Source organism: Natrix helvetica, assembly GCF_964273705.1.
Source record: "Natrix helvetica genome assembly, chromosome: 4".
Classification (NCBI taxonomy): Eukaryota; Metazoa; Chordata; class Lepidosauria; order Squamata; family Natricidae; genus Natrix; species Natrix helvetica.
Window position 1 is genome coordinate 14,899,665 of NC_138550.1, and position 22,910 is coordinate 14,922,574.

General features: G+C 39.5%; 1 protein-coding gene across 2 annotated transcripts in view; it reads left to right on the plus strand.

Moving 5' to 3' along the window:
• ARHGAP42 (Rho GTPase activating protein 42) overlaps nt 1-22,910 on the plus strand; it is a 177,918-nt gene that overhangs the window by 45,094 nt on the left and 109,914 nt on the right. For both annotated transcript variants that reach the window (XM_081951231.1, XM_081951232.1), the window contains exon 3: nt 19,400-19,461. In XM_081951231.1, coding sequence (XP_081807357.1) covers nt 19,400-19,461 — 62 coding nt within the window. The remainder of the gene's footprint in view (nt 1-19,399; nt 19,462-22,910) is intronic.

Sequence of the window (22,910 nt, forward strand, 5' to 3'; positions counted from 1 at the left end):
CCGGCCCTCAAAGAAATCCAGTTTGACACCCCTGATCTAGAGGTTTAAAGTTTAGGAATGTTTGTCTTCTAGCTTGACCAGTTTCACTGTTGGTCATAGGCAAGTCACTGTCTAATCTACATCAAACCTAGGTTGAAAATTTAATTTGAAAAACTTGGATGTTATTACTCTGAGCTTGTTTGGGAAAACAGAAGGAAGGCGCGGAGAACAATGATGACAGAGAACGACAGAAGCCTTACCAATCATGCGTAGGCACATTAAAAGTCTCTTTTTAAAGTATAATTTTGGTTTTGTCTAAAGGCTGCTTCCTGGCTGTTAAAGTATAGTTACCATCCTTAAGAATCTCTCCCACGCCCCTAAGCTGAGCAAAGTATTACAAGGAGCCTCCTTATCCGATGTTTAAATTAGAGGGTGAGAGTTTCCCACCAAGTTTAACAAAACCATTACCTTGCTGTCTTTAAATAATACTTAAGAAAACCTTCACAAAAACATAAGGAAGCGAATTCTCTGGTTTACTTGCTTTATGTAGGCAGTTGCTTTGTTTCAATTCAGACCATTGGTCAACAGTAAGGCTGTTGTTTTGGGACTCGACAAGTTTCTTCTTTAATCTCTTGGCTGCCATCTAAATGATCCTATTTTTTTTTAACTGAAAGCATGTAACAGTGATTTATAAATTCATTGCCACGTGTTTTAACTTGCTGAATCTGCTGTATGTGGGGCTGCTTACCAAGATGATTTGGGAATACAGGTAGTCCTCGACTTACAACAGTTCATTTCGTGACCATTCAAAGTTACAACGGCACGGAAAAAAGTGACTTATGACTGTGTTTCACAGTTACGACCTTTGCAGCATCCCCATGATAATGTGATCAAAATTCAGACGCTTGGCAACTGGCATGTACTAATGACGGTTGCCGTGTCCCAGGGTTATGCCATCCCCTTTTGCAACCTTCTGACAAGCAAAGTCAACGGGGAAGCCAGATTTGCTTAACAAGCGGATTAATAATTTGTCAACTGCAGTGATTTACTTAACAACTGTGGCCAGAAAGGTCGTAAAATCGGGTGAAACTCACTTAACGAATGTCTCTGGAAAAGAAATCTTGGGCTCAATTGTCATAAATTGAGGACTACCTGTACACTTGGTCTAAAGGGGGTGGAAATCCAGGTGCACACATGGAAGATGGCCAATTAATAGGATAGTGCCTGCATGTGATTATAGCCATTTTGATCTAGAACAGTGATAGCTAACCTTTTTGGTGCCAAGTGCCCAAAGCACGCATGCACGCAGCCCCAAAATGCAATGTGAGCACCCCCATGCATGCACCCCCATACATACACCCCACCCCCTCCACACATGCACCCCCATATATGCTAATCTCACTGGTGGTAAATGCTACCTATAAAACATTTTGTATCGATTTTCCTTATATGCCATTGACATTGTTAGTTTACGGTTTCTATCCCATAATTTCTGCCATTTATCTACCGCATTTTTCAGAATATAAGACGCACCGGAGTATAAGATGCATCAAGGGTTGAAGAGGCAATTTTAAAAAAAAAGTTTTTGCACTCTGCAGACCTCCCAAAAATGGCCCGTTTCTCTTTTTTAAAAAAAGGCATGAATAGCCTTTAGGAGGCTTGTAGAGTGCTCCTGGGGGGCGGGGGCAAAAACGAGCAAAAAATGGGGCGTTTTTTGCAAAATTGGGCCCATTTTTTTGTCAAAATTTTTTGCATACGTTTAGGAGGCTTATAGAGTGCTCCTGGGGGCTGGGGGGGGAGCAAAATTGGGCAAAAAACCGGCCCGTTTTTCACTTATTTCTGCCCTCCCCAGCCCCCAGGAGCACTCTGAAAGCCTTCTACAAGCTCTGCATGGCCATTTTGGTGAAGGGGGCAGGGTTACGGGAGGCCAAAAATTGCTGTATTCAGTGTATAAGATGTACCCAGATGTTCAGCCTCTTTTTTGAGGGAAAAGGGTGCGTCTTATACTCCGAAAAATATAGTAGTTCTATTCCTACTTCTTGTGGGACTCTCCCGATTTTGTCTGCCCCTTGAAGACTTCTTGCGTAGAGGTCACCCTGCAAGAGACATGAGAGATGGGCAATCCTTCTTGATGATGCTCTCAAGAAGTTCATTTGGCTTGAAACCATTCAGTGCAGGTGTCTTCCAAGAGGCATTTAGACCTTAGCAGAGGACTTTGATCTTTTACCTTTCTTCCGGTGGCTATTGTGATTGTATTATCTTGGCATTTAATTTGTTCCACTTTGTCGCTGTCGTTTTTGAACTGCCCAGAATTTGATGTAGTGGTTTTTTGTTTTGGTTCCTGAGGTGGGTCTTTAAATAGGGCAGAGAAGAGTGGAAAAATTACTTCCTTTGATCTGTACGATATGCTCCTATTAATATATCGTGTTTTAGCATTTATCTTTTTAATACCGTGTTTCCACAAAAATAAGACAGGGTCTTATTTTTTTTTACACCCAAAACAAGCACTTGGCCTTATTTTCAGGGAGGTTTTATTATTTTTGAGGTGCAGGAGATGGTGAGCATGGTCACCTCATGGCTGCTGCTGTGTTGCAATATTTTCGGAAAGGGTTTATTTTCGGGGGAGGGCTTATTTTAGCTCATGTGCTCAAAAGCCCGATTGGGCTTATTATCTGGGGAGGTCTTATTTTCGGGAAAACGGGGTAGCAGCTTTTCATTGTTGGCTGATGGTCAAAAAGAACATTCAAATCTTTTTCACACATCCTACATTCAGAGCCAGGTCTCCTCCATCCCATATGTGTTCCTTTCATTTTATGTGCGGTATTTGGAAAGATGTGGCATAAGTTGAATCTTATTTGTGGGAGGGAACAAAGGTGTGCCAGAGTATATTCATAGACTGGAATAGGCAACAAGGTCAGCCAATGAATAGACATGGAACAGGTCAGCCAATGGGGGCTGTTTGGAAACTGAAACAGTATTTGCTGGAGACAGCTAGGAGCCTGGGCGTGTCTTAGTTTATCTTTCGTGCTAAAACTGCAAACTGGTTTGAGCTCTGAACTGAAACTGGAAACTGATCTCTCCTCTTTACCACATTGGAAGGACCAGTCTTGTTATTGTATATATGTCTCCTGTGTTATATTATATATAAAGAGAAGTTAATGAATCCTGCTGCATCAGTTACCTACGTGTGCTTTCTGGATTTGATTTCTGCAACAAACTCTGACAAAGTGTTCAATGCAAGCTTATGATCCATCTGGAGGAGGTAGACCTGGATTGCTGTGGTTCATTTTGACTACAGTATCTCCAAATAGTCAAAGCAGAGAGATGGCAGATAAGAGGGTTGTCTGAAAAAAAACTGAATTGGATCATTTTTCAGCCAAACCATATACAAGTAGCCCTTGAATTATGACCACAACTGAGCCTAAAATTTCTGTTGCTAACAGTACATTCTGTTACTTGTTAGGTGAGTTTTGCCCTGTTTTATGACCTTTCTTGCCACAGTTATTAAGCAAATCACTGCAGGTAAGTGAAGTCATGCAGTCATGAAGTGAATCTGGTTTCCCTCATTGATTTTGCATGTAGGAAGTCAGCTGGGAAGATTGCAAATGTGATTATGTGATCACATAATCTCAAGGCAGTGCCGGTTGCCAAGCATCTAAATTTGGATCACATGAATCTGGAGATGCTGCGACGGCCGTAAGTGTGAAAATAGGTCAGAAGTCACTTTTTTCCAGTGCCGATGTAACTTCATACGGTCACTAAATGAACAGTTGCAACTCAAGGACTACCTGTATGTTATATTGAATGCAGTCATTTGAGAGGAAATGTACCCATTTGTACATTTTGTAATTTCTACTTTTGTACAAATTAAAAGCTGATTCAGATTAGATCCAAAGCTATTGTCATGTCTGAAGACTTTTACAGGGGTGTCAGACTCAAGGCCCGTGGTCCAGAGGTGGCCCATGGAGTGCTTAGATCTTGGAAACAGTGAAGGACCAACACGTGGTACCTCTGCCAGCAAAAACGGAGCTGGGAAGGGCTGCACACAGTCCTCCCGAGCTCCGTTTTCAGCTGCGACGGCTTTCTGCAACCCTCTGCCAGCGAAAAAGGAGTTCGGGAGGGCCACAAGCGACCTTCCCAAGCTCCATTTTCGCTGGCAGAGCGTGCAGGCCACCACAGGCGCCCCAACATGAGTGATATTTAACTGGCCACGCCTCCCCCCCCCCGAGGTCAAATATAACTCTGATGCAGCCCTCAATGAAATTGAGTTTGACTCCCCTGCACTTGGACAAAGTCAAGTCATCAAGAACTACAATGATTTTAGTAAGATTTCTTTAATGATTTCTTTAATCTTTTGTGAGACTATCTCTGGTCCCATCCTTGTCTACTTCATTCAGAAGAGATATTATCTTCCTTTACAAAAATGACTCAGTATGTTTGTTTGCCTAAGATTTGGCAACAATACTTTTTCACATAGAGACTTAATAAAAGTTGCAAATTTCATTGCAAATTGTTGCAAGTAGGGATTGTTTTCCCACTTCAGATTTGAAAGAGGCATATCAAAATCTTCTGCACCGTGTTCTTCAGTGTTTAGGAAGCTTCATTCTCTCTAATTAGCTTTCTTGCAAATTATAAGCCATTCTACTTTAAAATAAAACCTCAAACTGTAAAACAGTTATTTTTTTTGTTCTTCCCACTTTAGATAATCAGAGAACGAAGTTGTTTATCCAAATCTTAGTTTGGACATAAACTTGGGTTAGCCTGATCTGAACAAAATCTGCCCTTTTCTGAAACTTTTGCTGACTCCTTCAAAACAATTATGGTAAACAGTTATGATACGCCTGCTATCTAAATAGCTGAGCCTTTTTCTATATTAGACCAACTTGTTTTCTTCATTTTTTTTATTTAAAGTGAGTAGCAAATGGCAACATTTACTGGAAATTCATCTTTATTGAAATACTTATAAGGTAAAAGTAAAGGTTCCCCTCTTACATATGTGCTAGTCATTCCTGACTCTAGGGGGCAGTGCTCATCTCCATTTCAAAGCCGAAGAGCCGGCATTGTCCAAAGACTTCCCCGTAGCATGACTAAATGCCGAAGGCGCATGGAACGCTGTTACCTTCCCACCAAAGTTGGTTCCTATTTTTCTACTTGCATTTTTTACGTGCTTTCAAACTGCTAGGTTGGCAGAAGCTGGGACAAGTAACAGGAGCTCACTCCGTTACGTGGCGTTAGGGATTTGAACTGCCGAACTGCTGATCCTTCTGATCGACAAGCTCAGCGTCTTAGCCACTGAGCCACTGCATCCCAAAATACTTATACAGAGTTAAAAAATATTCAGTAACGTTTGTTTCACTTAGAATCATTGTTAAGAATGAATACACTGAAACTGCTTAATATAGCTAAAAGCTTGCATCTGTAAATATATATCTTCTTAGAAGCAGTCAGCTGGGAAAAGTTAATAACATTTTAATTTTAAATTTCAATTGCATCCATATTCCTTGTCTTGACTTATTTACATTCTGCTTTACTTTATGGAATGATGTATTTCCAGAAGCACGAAAGCAAGATATCTCTTGCATCACAGTAAATTAATGAAATAACGTCTACATCCATCTGCTTTGTGTTTAGCCAAGCAATTCAAAAGAGGCGCATCAGCAGGTATCATAAGAATTATTGCTCTGATAAAGTAGTAAAAAAAAACCTGAGATATTATTTTAGTAGGCAAAGGGCAGGTGATCCTTACTTTATGCCCATTGTATTCTTTCATACTTAATTATATCTTTTTTTTTTGCAAGTCCATCTTCTAACCTGCGACTAATGCCTCAGATATCCTTAATAAGGCCGCACCTGGAATACTGCATCCAGTTTCCGTCAGCACAATACAAAAAAGATGTTGAGACTTTGGAAGAAGTGCAAAGAAGAGCAACTAAAATGATTAAAGGCCTGGAAACAAAATCATATGAAGAAAGGTTTCAGGATTTGGGTTTGGCTAGTCTAGAGAAAAGAAGGACTTGGGAAAGGTGTGTGTGTGTGTGTGTGTGTGTGTGTGTGTGTGTGTGTGTGTGTGATGACATGATAGAAGTATTCCAGTATTTGAGAGGCTGCCACAAAGAGCAGTCAATTTATTTTCCAAAGCACCAGAGGGCAGGACAAGAAACAATGGACAGAAACTAATCAAGGATAGAAGCAACCTGGAATTAAGGAGAAACTTCCTAACAATGAGAACAATTAACCAGTGGAACAGCTTTGCCTTCAGAAATTGTCTGGAGGCTTTTAAGAAGAAACTGGACAGCTACTTGTCTGAAATGGTACAGGATCTACTGTTTGAGCAGGGGGCTGGACTAGAAGACCTCCAAGGTTCCTTCCAGCTCTATTCCGATGGATTGATAGTGACTCAGATAAAAAAAAAAACCATGCAAAAAAATATTGTGTGCAAAATTGTGCCAAAAAAACCCTTAATGATTCAATTTTAAAATGTGAACTATTTATATAATGGCTCACTAACCCATTATTACATTTTTTGGCAGAGATGTACATAAAAAATAATAATCCATCTTCCAAGAGTTGGTTCCTTGACTCATACACTCTAAGTTAAATATTTACATTCTGAGTTAGGTATCAGTTGGTATGGAAAGTAGAAGAAGTGTCAGATGTTTATATCTTTAAGAAAAAGATCTTAGGAGTAGAATTCAAGATGATATAAATATTGCTTGAAGTACTCTTCTTTGGGAATTAATTTCATCCTGGTTAATAACACTTATTTATAAATCAATGATGAACTAAGGTGAGTGTGAGATAAAACTATGGTGAAAGTGAAACTTGGAGGTGTTAAAACTAAACTCAGTATTTGTGCAAAGAGCCAGTATAAATGTTGGACAGGATGGTTAAAACTGAATTAAAATTAATAGAAAACCCTTAAACATCATTTAAAATTATGTCTTAAATACATGTACATTGTAGGACAGGAGTGTCAAACTTCAATTCGACGTCACTTGTGTTGGGGGCACCTGTGGTGGCCTGGCCGGGGCTGGGGGGATCCGGGAACCGTTTTTGGCCACAGCGGTCTTCTGTAGCCCTCTGCCAGCAAAAACGGAGCCCAGGAGGTACGCGCCACTCCCGAACTCCATTTTCACTGGCAGAGACACTGCGGGCCAATCCTTTGCTGTTTCCAGTGCGGCTCCGCGAGCCAGATCTAAGCACCCTGCAGGCTGGATCTGGCCCACGAGCCTTCAGTTTGACACCCCTGTTGTAGGGCATTTTACATTATATACTTGCATTATGGGCGCGGTGGCTCAGAGGTGAAAGATGCTGAGGTGGTCAGCTGACAGCAAGGATATGAGACCCGAGCTCCACACAATGGGATGAGCTTCCTTTCCTTGCCCCAGCTTCTATTCACCTAGCAGTTCAAAAGCATGCAAACGCGAGTAGATAAATAGGTACTACTTGGGTGGGAATGTAACAGTATTCCATGCGCCTTTTGTGTATAGCTATACTGGCCACATGACCATGGAAATTGTCATTGGACAATGCTGGCTCCCTCAGCCAAGAAACAGAGATGAGCACCATGCCCTAGAGCAGTGTTTCTCAACCTTGGCAACTTGAAGTCCTGTGGACTTCAACTCCCAGAATTCCCCAGCCAGCTGGCTGGGGAATTCTGGGAGTTGAAGTCCACAGGACTTCAAGTTGCCAAGGTTGAGAAACATTGCCCTAGAGTCAGACATGACTTTTATCTTTTACTTTTACTTATACATTGTAGCTTATATTTCAATAGTAATGGTTTTCATAATCAGCATATTAGTGTAGTATGGCTTAGTAGTGGTAAACTGCTAGTACTTTTCATAATATTAGAGATTTTTGTTCGAATGTCTTTTTCTGACGTTTTTGCTGTTTTAAAAAAACAGCAATCTTCATTTGTTTTTTTCCCTTTGCACCTCATGTTTTTGACAGTTGCTTTTGCATTGTTTTCTACAAAGTTTACATATGAGTTGCTACCTCTGCTTAAGAGTGTTAGGGAAGGGAGAACCTTGCCTATAATAGTAGCGCAATACCACGCAATGGTCAACCATAGAACTAATGATAAAATAGGCAGCGGGTGAAAGTTATTTAAGGAACCCTGACCAATTTCTTTCAGCAGTGATAATTAATACTCAAAGGAATGAGAATCCCCTTCTGTAATGGGAACTTAAGCAGTTTGTTCTTACATATGTTGTTCATTGTTTTTAACCATTGGCAGTAAAAGCCACATGCTTTACCTCATTCCCCGCTCAATAAAGAACATTTGCTACTGTTAACTCAATCTTTATTTCTTGCCATTGATTTAACACAACCGCTTTGCTTCTGTCCTTCCTAAAATAGAATAGGACAGTGATGGCGAACCTATGGCACGCGTGCCACAAGTGGCACGCAGAGCCATTTGTCAAGGCACGCAAGGCGCTGCCTTGTCAGCTGGCCAGCGCTCATGCGTGCGCTGGCCAGCTGAGTTCACCTTTTTAAAAGCTATTTTTCGCCTTCCCCAGGCTCCAGAGGCTTTATAGGAGCCTGGGGAGGGCGAAAAGAGCCTCCCCCGCCCCCCCGGAGGCTTCAGGGACCGTCCCTGAAGCCTTGGGAGCTTGAAGAAGTTTCGTTAAGGACTACACATTGAGTGAGTGTGGTTTGTCAGTCAGTTATGAATCCACCAAGTGCTGATTCTGTCTATCCCATATTTTTCTAGTTTACCAAGAAGTAGATTGTGGTCTGTTGTGTCAAATGCCTTACTGAAATCCACAGCATTTCGCTGATCCACTAATTTAGTCACTTTGTCAAAGAGTGAAATAAGATTTGTTTGGCATAATCTGGTTTTGACAAATCCATGTTGGCTTCTGGTTACAATATAACTTTGCTTGCTTATAGATGTTTGCAGATCTGTTGCTTGATTATCTTCTCCAGGATCCTCCCAGGTATTGATGTCAGGCTGGTTGTAGTTTCCTGGATTTGTTTTTTCCCCTTTTGAAGATTTTTTTTTTATAAAAAGGGAGTTTACACACACACACACAAAGAGAGAGAGAGAGAGAGAGAGAGAGAGAGAGAGAGAGAGAGAGAGAGAGAGAGAGAGAGAGTCTCTCCCCAGCCGATTAAATCTGCAAAGCAAGTGATAAATATCAGCATAAAAAATAAAATGTATCTTAAGAGTTTCTATAATAAATCCCTAATAAGCAAATAAAATTTTAACATTGGTAAGAATTAAGGAGATGAAGTATTTGCATATCCTGCACTTATATAGTTGTTTATGGTATTTTATCCTTAATACTGCAAATTGTTTCAAACACATTGAATTTAGGAGTTTAAACATAATCCAGATGGGTAGAAAATAACAATAAGTTATAATCTTTTCAGTTAAGTAGTAGAGTGATTTTAATGTATGATGCCCCTCCCCTCCCCCCCCCCCCCCCCCCCCGATATGAAGAAGCCCTGGAAGAATAATTACACTGATAAATTCCTGATGAAATGGGTTCCTCCTAAAATGCCATCTATCATTTTGGATTTATTTAAAGAACTATTTAGGAAGCACATCTGAAAAGTGCTTCAAATAAAAATAACATCTGCTTTTTTGTAAACACAGTCCTATATGTATGAATTTCCATCAAACATTTTAAGTGAACAATTCTTGCGTTATATTTTATGTATCATCCAAGTGCTGGAGTAGAGCATAGAATAACATTGATAGTTAATAGAATCCTTATTTTGGACAAAAACATTAAGCAACTATAAATACTAACAAATTAAAATCACATTACTTTCTTCTATAGAAGGCAAAGGGGTTATAATAAATAGTTTATTATAAGTTATAACAAAATTAAAAGGGGACATAACTATTTTATTTTTTCAGACAATTCAGTATCGTTCATTCCTCCCTGGATTTGGAAAACCTCCAGGGAAAACAGCTGCAAAACTGTTTTAACTTTCACGAAAGAAGCTGCCAAACACATAACAGAAAGAAAAATGCAATTGTTTTCTATGTTTTATCTTGATTTAAAGACATTATTCTGATTATAATGGTAAATATTCTGTTACAAATAATTTGCAAATAGCTTTTGTATGGAAAACAGACTAGGGATCAATTTGACGTAATGCAATGTAAAAATTAAAACTATTATTCTTTGCATAAATATATTCTGCATTTGTATTTTTTAAAATAATTTTAATAACAAAGATGATTATAGAAAATATACCAATTTAAGATTGCCATCCGTGTTCCTGCAAAAACAAAGAGTGACCACCAGAGAGCAGTAGAGTGACATAGGGGTAAAAATCTAACTCTGCTGCCAACTAGTGTTAGCCTAAAGTTTTTCAGCAAGGTACCGTATCTTCAATTTGTACACATTTTGCCTTAGATCATTTGTTATCTTTGTTGCCTCCCTTTTCTTTTCTTTTTTTTAAAATATTTTTTTTTTCAGACAAACACAAACACTCAACACATATAACATAAAAGCCTCTTCAACTACACACAGTGTGTCGATTGGTTACAAGGTCTTTCTGTGTCCTTTCCATAGTCATCACTTGAATTTTATCAAAATTCAAATATTGACAATCAAGATATCTTTGTATACATTGTTATTATGCTTCCTCTTATTCTAAGTCATTCTATCATTTTAGCATTGATAACATTCTCTAATAATTTTCAATTCCATGTTTTTCCCCCATTATTAGTATCATCAATCTAATATACATGTATACAAATTGTTATAATTATTAAACATCCATTAAGCCTAGCTATTATTACATCCTTTCAACATAAGGCATATTAAATTTGAAATAAATTTATAATTGCATTTTATTACATCATCCTGAAATCATCCAATGATATTACATCTTTATATCCTATTCTATATAGAATTGTTTATCTTTTATAAAAAGACTTTTCAACATCATCTCCATGATCCTCACTTAGTTTGTATAAGATTTCATATTATCAATCTAGTATATATAAATGCTTTGTTATCATTATTAATCACTTTTTGACTATAGCTAGTATTACCTTGTACATAACACTCAAAATTTAACTATATTTAACTAAAATTTATTGTGACATCATTCTATTATTTTAGCATTAATAACATTCTCTAGTAATTTTCAATTCCATGTTTTTTCCCATTATTAGTATCATCAATCTAATATACTTGTATACAAATTGATATAATTATTAAACATCCATTAAGCCTAGCTATTATTACATCCTTTCAACATAAGGCATATTAAATTTAAAGTAAATTTATATTATGACATTTTATTACATCATCCTGAAATCATCCAATGATATTACATCCTTATATTCTATTCAATATAGAAACATTGTCTCCATAATCCTCACTTACAGTATTGTATACAATTTCATATTATCAATCTAGTATATATAAATGCTTTGTTATCTTTATTAATCATTTTTTGACTATAGCTATTATTACGTTGTACATAGCACTCTAAATTTAACTACATTTAACTAAAATTCATTGTGACGTTTCATTTCATCATCCTGTATCTTTCCAGAGATAGTGTAGTCCAATATCTCTTGCTATTTGTAAAGTTTGTATTCTAAGTGTTTTCTTGATAAGTCTTATGTGGACTTCTCTTAAGAACTTGTTGTTCATTGCATGTCTTATAAAAATTCAAACCCCTCTATCTGCTCTATTTATCAGCTTAACTTTTGTTATCATTAGTGCTTCTACCGAGATTACTCTCATTATTTCTGCCAAATCTTCTCTCCTTTCTTCATCTATTTTCTGAAATCTGAAATAAAGGTCCGGTTCATCGATTTCTCCTTTCCGTATTTCACACTTGTCATTTCCCTCCACTCTCAATTTGTTGTCAGTGTCAACAATTTTATCACTTTCATATGTCTCTGTTATTTTTTTCAGCTCTGTCCTCAAACTTCATCACTGTCCCTGTACTTTCTGCATTTTGATCTATAATTTCAAGTCTCTTTTCAATTCTCTCTGTAATTATTAGAACTTTTTGAATTTCTAAGAGAATTCTTTGCAAAGTTAGTGCCTTTTCTTCTTCATGTTGTGCCATTTTCCAGGTTATAAACACTGCCAAAACATCTGAGATTTTTTAGGTCAAACAAATTCAGTGGAGTTTTTCAAATCAAAGCTTTCTCTTTCCTTCAAAGGAACACCATTTCAACACCACTCCTGTACTGCTTCTGTTTCAGAGGCTTGTCCCAACCTTCTGCAGCCATTTTGGCTGCTTCTCTTGTAGCTGGCAAAAAGAGCTTTCTCCTGGATCAATCAGGGGCTTTGCGATGCCCCTGAGATCAGCAGGACATGCTCTTCTCTATCACTGTTCCTTCAGAACAGTTTAGGTCCAAAAGGACTATCCAGGAACAGAGATATCGACAGCAATCCTGGAGCCCCAAGATTGCATGTCGTGTCGTTGCGACATCAAGGCCTGCCCTCGCCTTCCTCCCTTTTCTTAATATAGGAAGCAAAAGAAAGGATTTGAAGCATTGGAAATTAAAGAAAACAATAGTTCCCTATTGTCCTATAGTTTAAGAAACTGTTATATGTTGAATTATAATTCATTATACTTTTTACAGTACAGTAGCTGATATAAATTATAGTTAGAATATAGTAACACCAATACCATTTCCCATTATATGGTAGTGCTTGTATGCGTGTGTTCTCAGACATCAAATCCTTTCAACAATCTTGTAATATATCTTAGTCTGAGAATAAGTTATTTCCCATTTAGAAGAAGGACCATAATCCATTAGCAGACTTATATCCCTGAGTAGAAGGTTATAGCTCAATGTACTGTGCAGGAAGAGACCGATTTTTCCAGGCTTTCAAAGACAATGACAAATGGAGATCTCCCAAAAGAAGCTGATTTGCAATCGGGCACATCTCCTGGACTTTCAGCTTTTGCTGAATGTATAGGTGGGAGCTATGATTTAGGCAAGCTTTTGCACAGCTAGTGTACTAGGTACAGCCATTCCTGAGTTGGGAGGATCTCGAAGTAGTCATTCACAATCACTGGTAGCTTCACAGCCACTCATCTGGGCTATGTTAACCCCTTCCACCTGGGAACCTTCAGATCATGTAAAATACAATTGCCTGGGTATTTAAGGAATGCCACAATTCTAGTGGTACTCTGGAAGTTGCAGGGGTGGGCTGCTGGGGGATCGCAGGGATTCGGGAGAACCTCTATCTATGATTCTGTGCAGTTCTGGGACTCCACAAATCCCACTCCTGGCTGGCCCTGCCCCTCCCAGAAGTCCCCACGCTGCCCATTTTGGATGCAGGTAAGTTCAAGACGCACACAGAGGCTTAGGGAGGGTGAAAAACGGGCCTACCAGAAGTTCAGGAAGGCCGGAAACGGGGAGGGCAAAAATGACCCATTGCCTATTTGTTTCTGGTTGCAGATTCAGGTGCTAGTAATAATAGGCAGAATCCTGCAGGGCTTCACATCTGGGCACCTGCAAGACTGCAGTAGAATATGTCCAACTAAGGAGTGTACAAAAATCCGCAGCCCCTGCAAGTTATGATAGGAATATACTCAGAAGTTATGTTTCTTTGTTAGATATCCCATCTTGTACATCTCCTCCTCCTCCTCCTCGTTATTCCTGTAGGTGCAGGATCTGTTTTTTGGATTGACAACATCTTGCACAATCAAACAAAGCATCTGTGTCATGTCTACATTTTTACTATAGATCCATTGGTTGCAACAACAACAAAAAAACCCTGACTAAGCAGTTTCTCACCTGAGCCTGACGTTGGTCTTGTACAATTAGTGGCCCTTCGAAATAAGATTAATATCCTCAATATAGACTTATTAAACCTGTGTGTACTTTAAATGGGCATTTAAGAATGACAAGGCAGAAAATGTGTAGCTGCCATATATAGAAAACCAAGGAGTCTATGAAATACCATGCAAAATCTGCCCTGCAACATACATAGGACAAATGAACAGGAGACTAAATGCCCGCATCGCAGAACACAAGAAGGCAGTAAGAAAAAAAGAAAAAGCTTCCTCCCTTTTCCAGCACCTTAAAGCTACAGGACATTAAATTAATTTTGAAGGAACCAAATTAATCTCCAAAACTGAACACTTCAACAAGAGAATAATTATGGAAGCTATCGAAATAGACAAACACCTCCACAACGTCAATAAACATGATGATACCTCCCGCCTACCAGACATCTGAAAACCAGCCCTAGTCAACAAACGAGCCCCACCCACCACCCAGGCCGTTACAACATGAAACAACAACGGACACACAGCCAGCACCAATCTACCAATCATGATACAACCACACAACCAATCATTCCACTTACTGAAACAAAACCAGCACTCCACAATGGTATTGAATTACTGTGGTGGCATAGTGGTTAGAATGCCGTATTGCAGGATAACTTTCAGGAGTTTCATCCCAATGGGATCAAGGTTGACTCAGCCTTCTATTATTTGGTAAAATTAGGAGCCAGATTGTTGAGTGCAAAATGTTGACTTATAAACCGCACAGTGCTGTAAAGCAGCAGTCCCCGACCTTTTTGGTTTGGTGGCCTGCTGGTGGTAGGAGAGGAGATAGTTCCCTGCAAGTGGCAAGTGAGTGTGTGCAAGTGTGTACAACTCCATTTGTGTGTGCAGCTTGCGCAAGAGGAGCTTCACATGTGAATGCAAGCGGCTGTCTTTTGCATGAGGGGAGCTTCATGTATGCGCATGCACTGCTCCCCCGTTCCATGCAAACCACAGTGGGCTGGTAGTGGGCTGCAGTCTGGGATTGGGGACCCCTGCTGTAAAACACTATGAAGCGGTATATAAATCTAAGTGCTATTGCTATACAGTAGGTGCATCTGTGAGGTTGCTTGAAGTACTACAGTTACACAGCTTTTGCAGGTCGCTTAGATTCATTCATCTGAAGCCACACAAAAACACTTTTAAGAAATGTATTCCGCACATCATCCTGTATTGAAGAACGAGATTGGAAACAGGTCTTCTAGAAGAAAATCAATCTGGATGGTCATTAAGAGTTAACACAACTTGATGGTATCTAATCAATCAGATCAATCAATTCCCATGACTACTTTTTAATTTAAATGTTAATGCAAGGTTGTTACTCAGATAAAAACAACAAGGGGTCATGAGACATCTTAAATTTAATCATCTAAGGTTTTATGGACCACAGTTAACTTTTTTCAGGTAATTGGATAGTAAAACAAAGATCTGAAACTCTGTAAATTACTCAGAGGAAACAACAACAATTTGAATAGTTGTTACCTGTGCTATATAGACATTCTTGGATAATAAATCATTAAAACGAGTCTTGTGATAAGAAGGTTTATACCATTTTAATGCATGAGAAATTATATTAAGACTTCTAATAAAATCTGACTTAATTTTTTCATGATAAAACTTTGTACAGTTCCTGTTTTCAAGGTCAACTTTAGGTCAGTTAGAGAGTGACCTGGAGAGTTAACATGCACCCTATTCATTTTTGTTTTATTTTGATATCTTAATGCTTGAAGAGTTGGCATCAGAAGGTGCTCCTGAGTTTTGGTTGGTCCAATGCTGATTAGCAGCTATTTTAAGTTTGGTAATTTTATAAAGAAGCTTCCTTGCTATTCACAGATATGAAAATAAGGTTTAGAACTGTCTAGGGTGAGCTGTAAATTATTAGGTTATATGCCTGCATCATTTTATTGGGAACGGTAGGTAACAAGCAATAACATTGGGTTGTGCTGTCGATTTATTTCGAACTGTTGTGCATTAATCCTAAGCAATATTCCAGTCCTTTTGATCTGTTTAATGCTATATATTTGCATCTTGAGAAATGCCAGCCTTAAATCAATTGCCTGTGTACTTATCGGATGAGTCTGAATGATTTGTATATTATAGGTATCACTAGAAACAATGGACTTCTTAGTGTGTTCCGAATGGAAGCTAGAGACACCTAAAATGTGTAGTGGCCAGTTTCTGGTAGAAGATAGAAGTTACATATCCAAAGTAAACTTTCACAATAGGGTCTAGAATAGGGGTGTTAAACATGATTTCATTGAGGGCCGCATCAGGGTTGTGTTTGACCTCGGAGGGCTGGGAGCAGGGGTGGGGGTATGTGGCCATGGTAGGTGTGGCCAGGGGCGTGGCCATGGTCGACATGACACAGTACTCATGTGATGGCACCTGTGGTGGCCAAGTGCTAAGGCAGGACTTCCCTGAGACCCTCCCTCACTCATTATAATCTTCCTTCCTCCCTTCCCTCCCTCTTCTTCTTTTTCCTTCCCTTTTCCTTCTCCTTTCTTCTTCCTTCCCCTCTTTCCCTATTTTTCCTTCCTTGCTCTCTTCCCATTTTTCCTTCTTTTTCTTTGTCTGTCCTTTCTCTTTCTTTTTTCCTGTCCCTTCTTGCAGGCTCAGACGCAAAGGGGGAAACATTTCTCCTTTTGTTTTGTTTTTAGTTTGCTTTGATAGCCCCCTGCCAGCAAAAACAGGGTGCGGGGAGGGGGGCTGCATGTGGCCAAGCTTCCTTTCCGCCGGCAGAGGTACCGCAGGCCTGTCTTTTGCAGTTTCCTGACCGGCCCCACAGGCTATATCTAAGCCCCTTGAGTTTGACAACCCTGGCCTAAAAAGTGAATCTAGGATTCAAGGATGCAAAACCTACAGAGTTTTTAAGTTCGTGTTAATGCTGATCTGGAGTTACATACAGAATCCTGCAAACTGTAACTCATTTATCAGCTGTTACGACAGAGACTCATTGAAGTGCTTCTTCCAGCTTTCTTATCACCCTGGCTGGTTTGCTACCAATAAATTCAAACTCCGTACCTTGATTGTTTATGTCTCCTCTCCCTTCCGCTCCTTTCTCAGCTATTCTAGTCTCTCACATGTGGTGATGGATGTATACTGGTAATCAGGAGCCTTGAGAGGCTACTACACACTCAGCTGAAGATCTTCACTTTATCATCGGTTTCATTTATGACTAATGAACGTGTTGGCCTTTTAAAGTTTCTACTTAAAGTGATCATGAAGAGAGCCACATGTTTGTTTTCATGGTGGACACATAACACGGGAATTCTGTGCCATCAAAAGAGTATAGCAACATGGGGTGGGAGGAGGCGTAGAAATTCTATGACAGCTGCAGATCATACCCTTAAAATGAAATAGCCACTATAGTTGAAATCATTTCACAGTGATGGTTTTTTTACTGAAGTTTACAAGAATTCAACTGTTTTACCAAAGCAGTTGTCTGAATACAAATGCAAATTCAAATTGTTTTTTTTTTTAAATCATCTTCATGACAAATTAATGTGACTGTCATTTTGAAGTTTCTATAAGTTTCTGCATGAATTATCTGGGATGGCTTCACGGCCATAATTTTGCATCTGTTTGTGTTGACAGCGAAAATAAAGAGTCCTTGAGAGATCTATAATTTGTCTGCAGTGGGCGTCTTTATTAAAACATTCTTATTTTATGCATCTAATTCGTACTTTGGCTAAGAGCTTGTCGCTCAAGTAATAGAATCTGTATAAAGAAAAACTTAAAGAAAGCAAAATAATATGAAGTTAGGGTTCTCTTGACTATTATGCTGTATTCCTGTTAATTAGTAGAATACAAAATAAGACTTGGAAGGAGTCTTGGAGGTCTTCTACTTTAATCCCTTCCTTGAGCAGGAGTTCCTGTATCGTTCCAGATAAATGGCTATCCAGTCTCTTTTCTAAAAATCTCAATGATGCAGCAGTTTCTGGAGACAAGCCATTCTACTGATTAATTGCTCTCATGGACAGGAAATTTCTCCTTAATTCTAGGTTAGATCTCTCTTTGATAAGCTCCCAGCCATTACTTCTTGTCTTGTCCTTCTTTGGAGAATAAGTCAACCCTCTTCTTTGTACAATGTTTCAAGTATTGGAAAACTTAAATCATCTCACCCTTAGTCCTTCTCTTCGTTGGACTAGACATACTCAGTTCTCAAAACCATTCCTTGTTTAGCCTCCAGTCCTCTAATCTTCTTTCTTGCTCTTCTCTGCACTCTTTTTACCTTCTCAACATCTTTTTTCTATTGTGCTACCATAACAGGATGCAGTATTCCATGTGTGATTTTATAAGTGGACTATAAAGTGATACTGACACCTCACATGATCTCGATACTATCCCTCTGTGAATGCAGCCTAGGACTTCATTGGCTTTTCTGGATCCTATCTGATAGGATGATTCTTTACTAACTGCTCTACTCTCTCTCTATTTTGTACTCCTACTTCTAAACTATTCTAAACTATTGCTGGAAATAATGGTCCCCAAATTTAACTTGTGAGCACTTGATTCAGGAATTTGGTCTTAACAACTCAGGGTTTTGTGTCCTTCAAGTAGACGATGATTTAAAAGACACGGAAACAGAAGGATGAGAACAAGCGACATCAAACATGTGCATATGTATACAGGCATATTCATAGGTGTCCATATTACAAGGAAAAAGGAGTAGTGTCAGTAAAATATGTTTATAGGAATTCAAAAATCTTTTTTTTTGGCCTTTGCATCCTGATAGGTTTTATTTATGCATTTGGTCATACATTACAATGTCTTTAAAATGATGCCATAGGTTTAATAATTATAAATATATTTTAGAAAATGAAAATGAGAGGGGGAAACCCTTTTGGATTGTTTCTCTTTTAGAGAGTTATGTAGTCTTGGATGGATGTAAAATTTCATTGCTTTGTTTAAATCTGTGATGTTTGTCTATGTTCATGTGTGTTTTAACTCTTTATTTCTTTTGTTTATTTATGAGCCTTCCCCAACCTCTTTTTTTCTGTATCTTAATAGAAATGAAATGAAACCTAAAAGAACATTGTCTTGAAGTTAACAGAATAACAGAGTTGGAAGGGACCTTGGAGGTCTTCTAGTCCAACCCCCTGCTCAAGCAGGAAACCCTACACCAGTGATGGCGAGCCTTTTTGGCACCGAGTGCCGAAAAGGGAGCGCGTGAGGACACGGATGCTTGTCAGGGCCACAAGCCGGAAGTTTGGGCTGCCTAGGGGCATGCGCGTGCCAGAAAATGTACTTCTGGTTTCTGCCACATGCATGCATGATAACCAGCTAATCTTCCGGTGACTGGCTCGTGCGATGATCAGCTCACGAATGAAAACAGAAGATGGAAGCTCTTCCAGTTTCTGGCATTGCCCACATGCACAAAGGCCAGCTGATCATCACGAGCGCACACGTGCTAGAAACCTGGAAGAGGAACGGGCGATGTCGCATGTGCCAGGTGACATAGCTCCCTGTGCCATTTCTGGCACACATGCCATAAGTTCGCCATCACAGCCCTACATTACCAAGTTACAGCCAGGGATATTTGGTTGCAATTATGATTCTTCTTGAAGTTATGTATAAGAGGTGTGATGAATATCATGGTAGTATAACGTAAAAAATAATGTGGATTGTTTTTTGTGTCTTTTTGTAGCTCAGTCATTAAAGGAGTTTGCCCGATTACTAATTGCTGTAGAAGAGGAAAGGAAACGCCTGGTAAGTCTGCCTGAGAATATACTTGTAATATACTACTTCTGTTTCTACATCCCAGAAAGTCCCTATTTCAAGTTTTGTAAAATCCCAGCAAGAACTAACCATATTTTTTAAAAAAATTACTTGGCAGATGACAATTAAATACATCATTTTGTACTTCACAGTCTGCATATTCTGCTTGTTTTATTCTTTTCACGTTTAAGAAACCAACCTTATTTTTATTCAGAATTCTTGCTTTTACTGTATTATACCTGTTATACTTAGTTATAACTATAGCTCTAGTTTTCTTTTTTTAAACATGAAGAACATTTAGCCCAAAGACCCTAGATTAGAGAGAGATATAACTTGAAACTGGAAGTACAGCACAGCCACTTTGCTGCCATCCCAAATACCTAAAGAAGCTGTTAACCATTGTAATATAGGTACCTTAACCTATATTAGTCCTTAACTTACAACCATTTCTTTGGTGCAGGTTTACAACACTTCATTTAGTGAATGTTCAGAGTTACAACGGCACTGATAAAGTGACTTACAACCATTTTTCACAGGAACAATCTTTGTAGCCTCCCCATGATCATGTGATCAAAATTCAGAAGCTTGGCAACTGGTTCATACTTATGACCATTGCTGTGTCCCAAGATCATGTGATTTCCCCTTTTGTGACCTTCTGACAAGCAAAGTCAATGGGGAAGCCAGATTCACTTAACAGCTGGGTTACCAACTTATCAACTGCTGTGGTTCATTTAGCAAATGAGGCAAGAAAGGTCGTAAAATGAGGCAAAACTCACTTTAAAAATGTCTCATTTCACAACGGAAATGTTGGGCTTAAATTTTGGTTGTAAATCAAGGACTATCTGTAATTGTTTGAAGTTGCTGCCCTGGTCATAAGATTGAAATATGGGCACTTGGCAACTGGCATATGATGGTTGCACCATCCTGGGATCACACGGATTGCCAGTTTTAACCTTTACCAGCTGGCTTCTGAGACAATGGGAGAAATTGGATTCGCTTTAGTGACTGCATGAGTCACACACAACTGCAGTGATTTGCATAACAACCGTGGCAAAAATGTCATCAAATTGGGCATCTCAGTTAACAACCGTGTTGCTGAACAACATAAGTGCTAATCCCAATTGCAGTCCTAAATTAAGCATTTGCTATATTTTGTGATCAGAAGGAGCAAATTATTAAATACCTGAACAGAGATTATGATGTTAGTGTCTGGTCTGCCATATTTGGCTTAGCGCCTCTCTGGCATCCTGCCATCAAAGGTCGGGGGGGGGGGGGAGAGGACAAATGGGCAATAAACATATATGGGGATGTGATAAGGGGGATGACACCTTGACAAAGACCAGGGAAGCAGGGAAGCAGTTTGTGGCCAGCACTCAAGACCACACATCCTGAAATTGGAATGTAGACTACCCCAAACATCTCAGCATTCTCAAAACACCTCAAAACATGGCTCTTCATTGGCTGAAGATGAACTGGTCCTGGGGAGAGGGCTATGATGAGAGGCAAAATTTGTAACTTTCTGTGTAGGAAACTGGCATGATTTTACTGCAGGTTTTAGTAAAAGAACCTATCAATTCACCCAAATGGAGTCGAGAGTCTTTCTTTCCTAGGGGACCTGACTGAGGTAGGTGTGACAGTTAGATAAATGGATGATTTAATTCTAAGTAAATTAGAAATGAAACAAATAATTGTACTAGCTGTACCACTTGCATTTTAATTGGGGCATTCTATAACAAATGTATATCAGCCCTTCAAGATAGACCAGACTTGGAAACAAAATCATAGTGACCAATAATAATTTATTTTAAGATTATCATAGCAGAAACTTCCAAATTTGAATGTGCTTTTCTCCTTCCTCCCTTTATCTTCCCAAGTGTTAGGGAGGGTTTTGTCTGAGTTGTTTTCTCTGTCCCATACTCAAGGTTTATTTCTTGGATTTGTTGACTTGGCAGCACGTCTTTCTCCTGTTCCTCAAAATAATTCCTTGTACTCATTACATTGTGGCTTAATTTTTTTAACCCCTGCTATAGATTAATCTTCCCCAACTAGTATTTTCCAATTGATTGGAGAATATGCTTCTGAAGCCTGCTGGATCACAGATTTATTACACTTTAATAGCAAGAGAAGATATCTAGAAACATAGCCCATTATACCTGGCATGTGCCAAATTGGGGAATATTAGCAGAACTGAGGCTAAGTGTTCCACTCCTTTTCCTCTCTGTTATCCAACAGAATGCAGAAAATGATTTTTTTCCCCTTGGTCAAGTTTCAGTTGGTCGATGGAGGTGGTGAATACATCTAGTCTTTTTGGCCGTCTGAAGGGAAAATCATGCACTCTACCACAGTCTAATGAATAACTGTCACAGTTAGTCTTTAAACACATTTATGCTGGTGCCCCGGGAGTGTTGTCAAAATGATACATCCGGTTAAATCTTAACAGGATTGACCTGCGGCAAATTGTTTGCTTCAGGGTGGACGGTTTATAAATTAAAATATTATGAGAACTGGTTTGGTCTAATGGTTAAGAAAGGCACCTGGGTAATAACCAGGAAACTGTGGGCAGGCTTGATGACTGGGCTGGTCACTCTCAGCCCAAAAGTCCTCTAGGCATCGATGATAAGCTAGATCAGGGGTATCAAACTCAAGGCACATGGGCCAGATCTGCCCCATGGGGTGCTTATAAACAGTTATAAACACCCTATAAACAGTGAAGGAACAGCCCTCAGTGCTGCTGCCAGCGAAAATGAAGCTTGTGAGGGCCACATGTGGCCCTCACAGGCTCCATTTTCGGCCACAATTATGACCTTTAAAGCGCTCCATGGCTTAGGCCCAGGGTACCTGCGAGACCACCTACTGCCACCACTAGCCTACCACCGTCCAGTGCGATCCCACAGAGTTGGCCTCCTCAGGGTGCCGTCGGCCAGACAGTGTCGGCTAGCGACCCCCAGGGGGAGAGCCTTCTCTGTGGGAGCGCCTTCCCTCTGGAATGAGCTGCCCCCGGAGCTTCGCATAATCCCCGACCTCCGGTCCTTCCGACGTGCCCTAAAAAGTTTTGGCTTTTCCAGCAAGCCGGCCTGGCCTGTTAATTTTATCTAATTTTTAAATGTTAGTGTTATATTAATTCGGTTTGTTTCTTGGATTGTTTCTAATTTTCTTTTAAGTTTTGTAATATGTGTTTTTTAATGCTGTACGCTGCCCTGAGTCCTTTGGGAGAAGGGCGGCATATAAATCCAATAAAACAAACAAACAAACACAACGGCCTCCTGCAGCCCTCTACCAGCCTCCCCAAGCTCTATTTTCACTGGCAAAGGGCTACAGGAGGTGGTCGCAGCCGAAAACAGAGCCTTGAAGAGTGATGTCGAGCTGGCCACATCCCCCCTGCCCCCCTCCCCCCTCCCAAGGTCAAACACAACCCTGATGAAATTGAGTTTGATACCCCT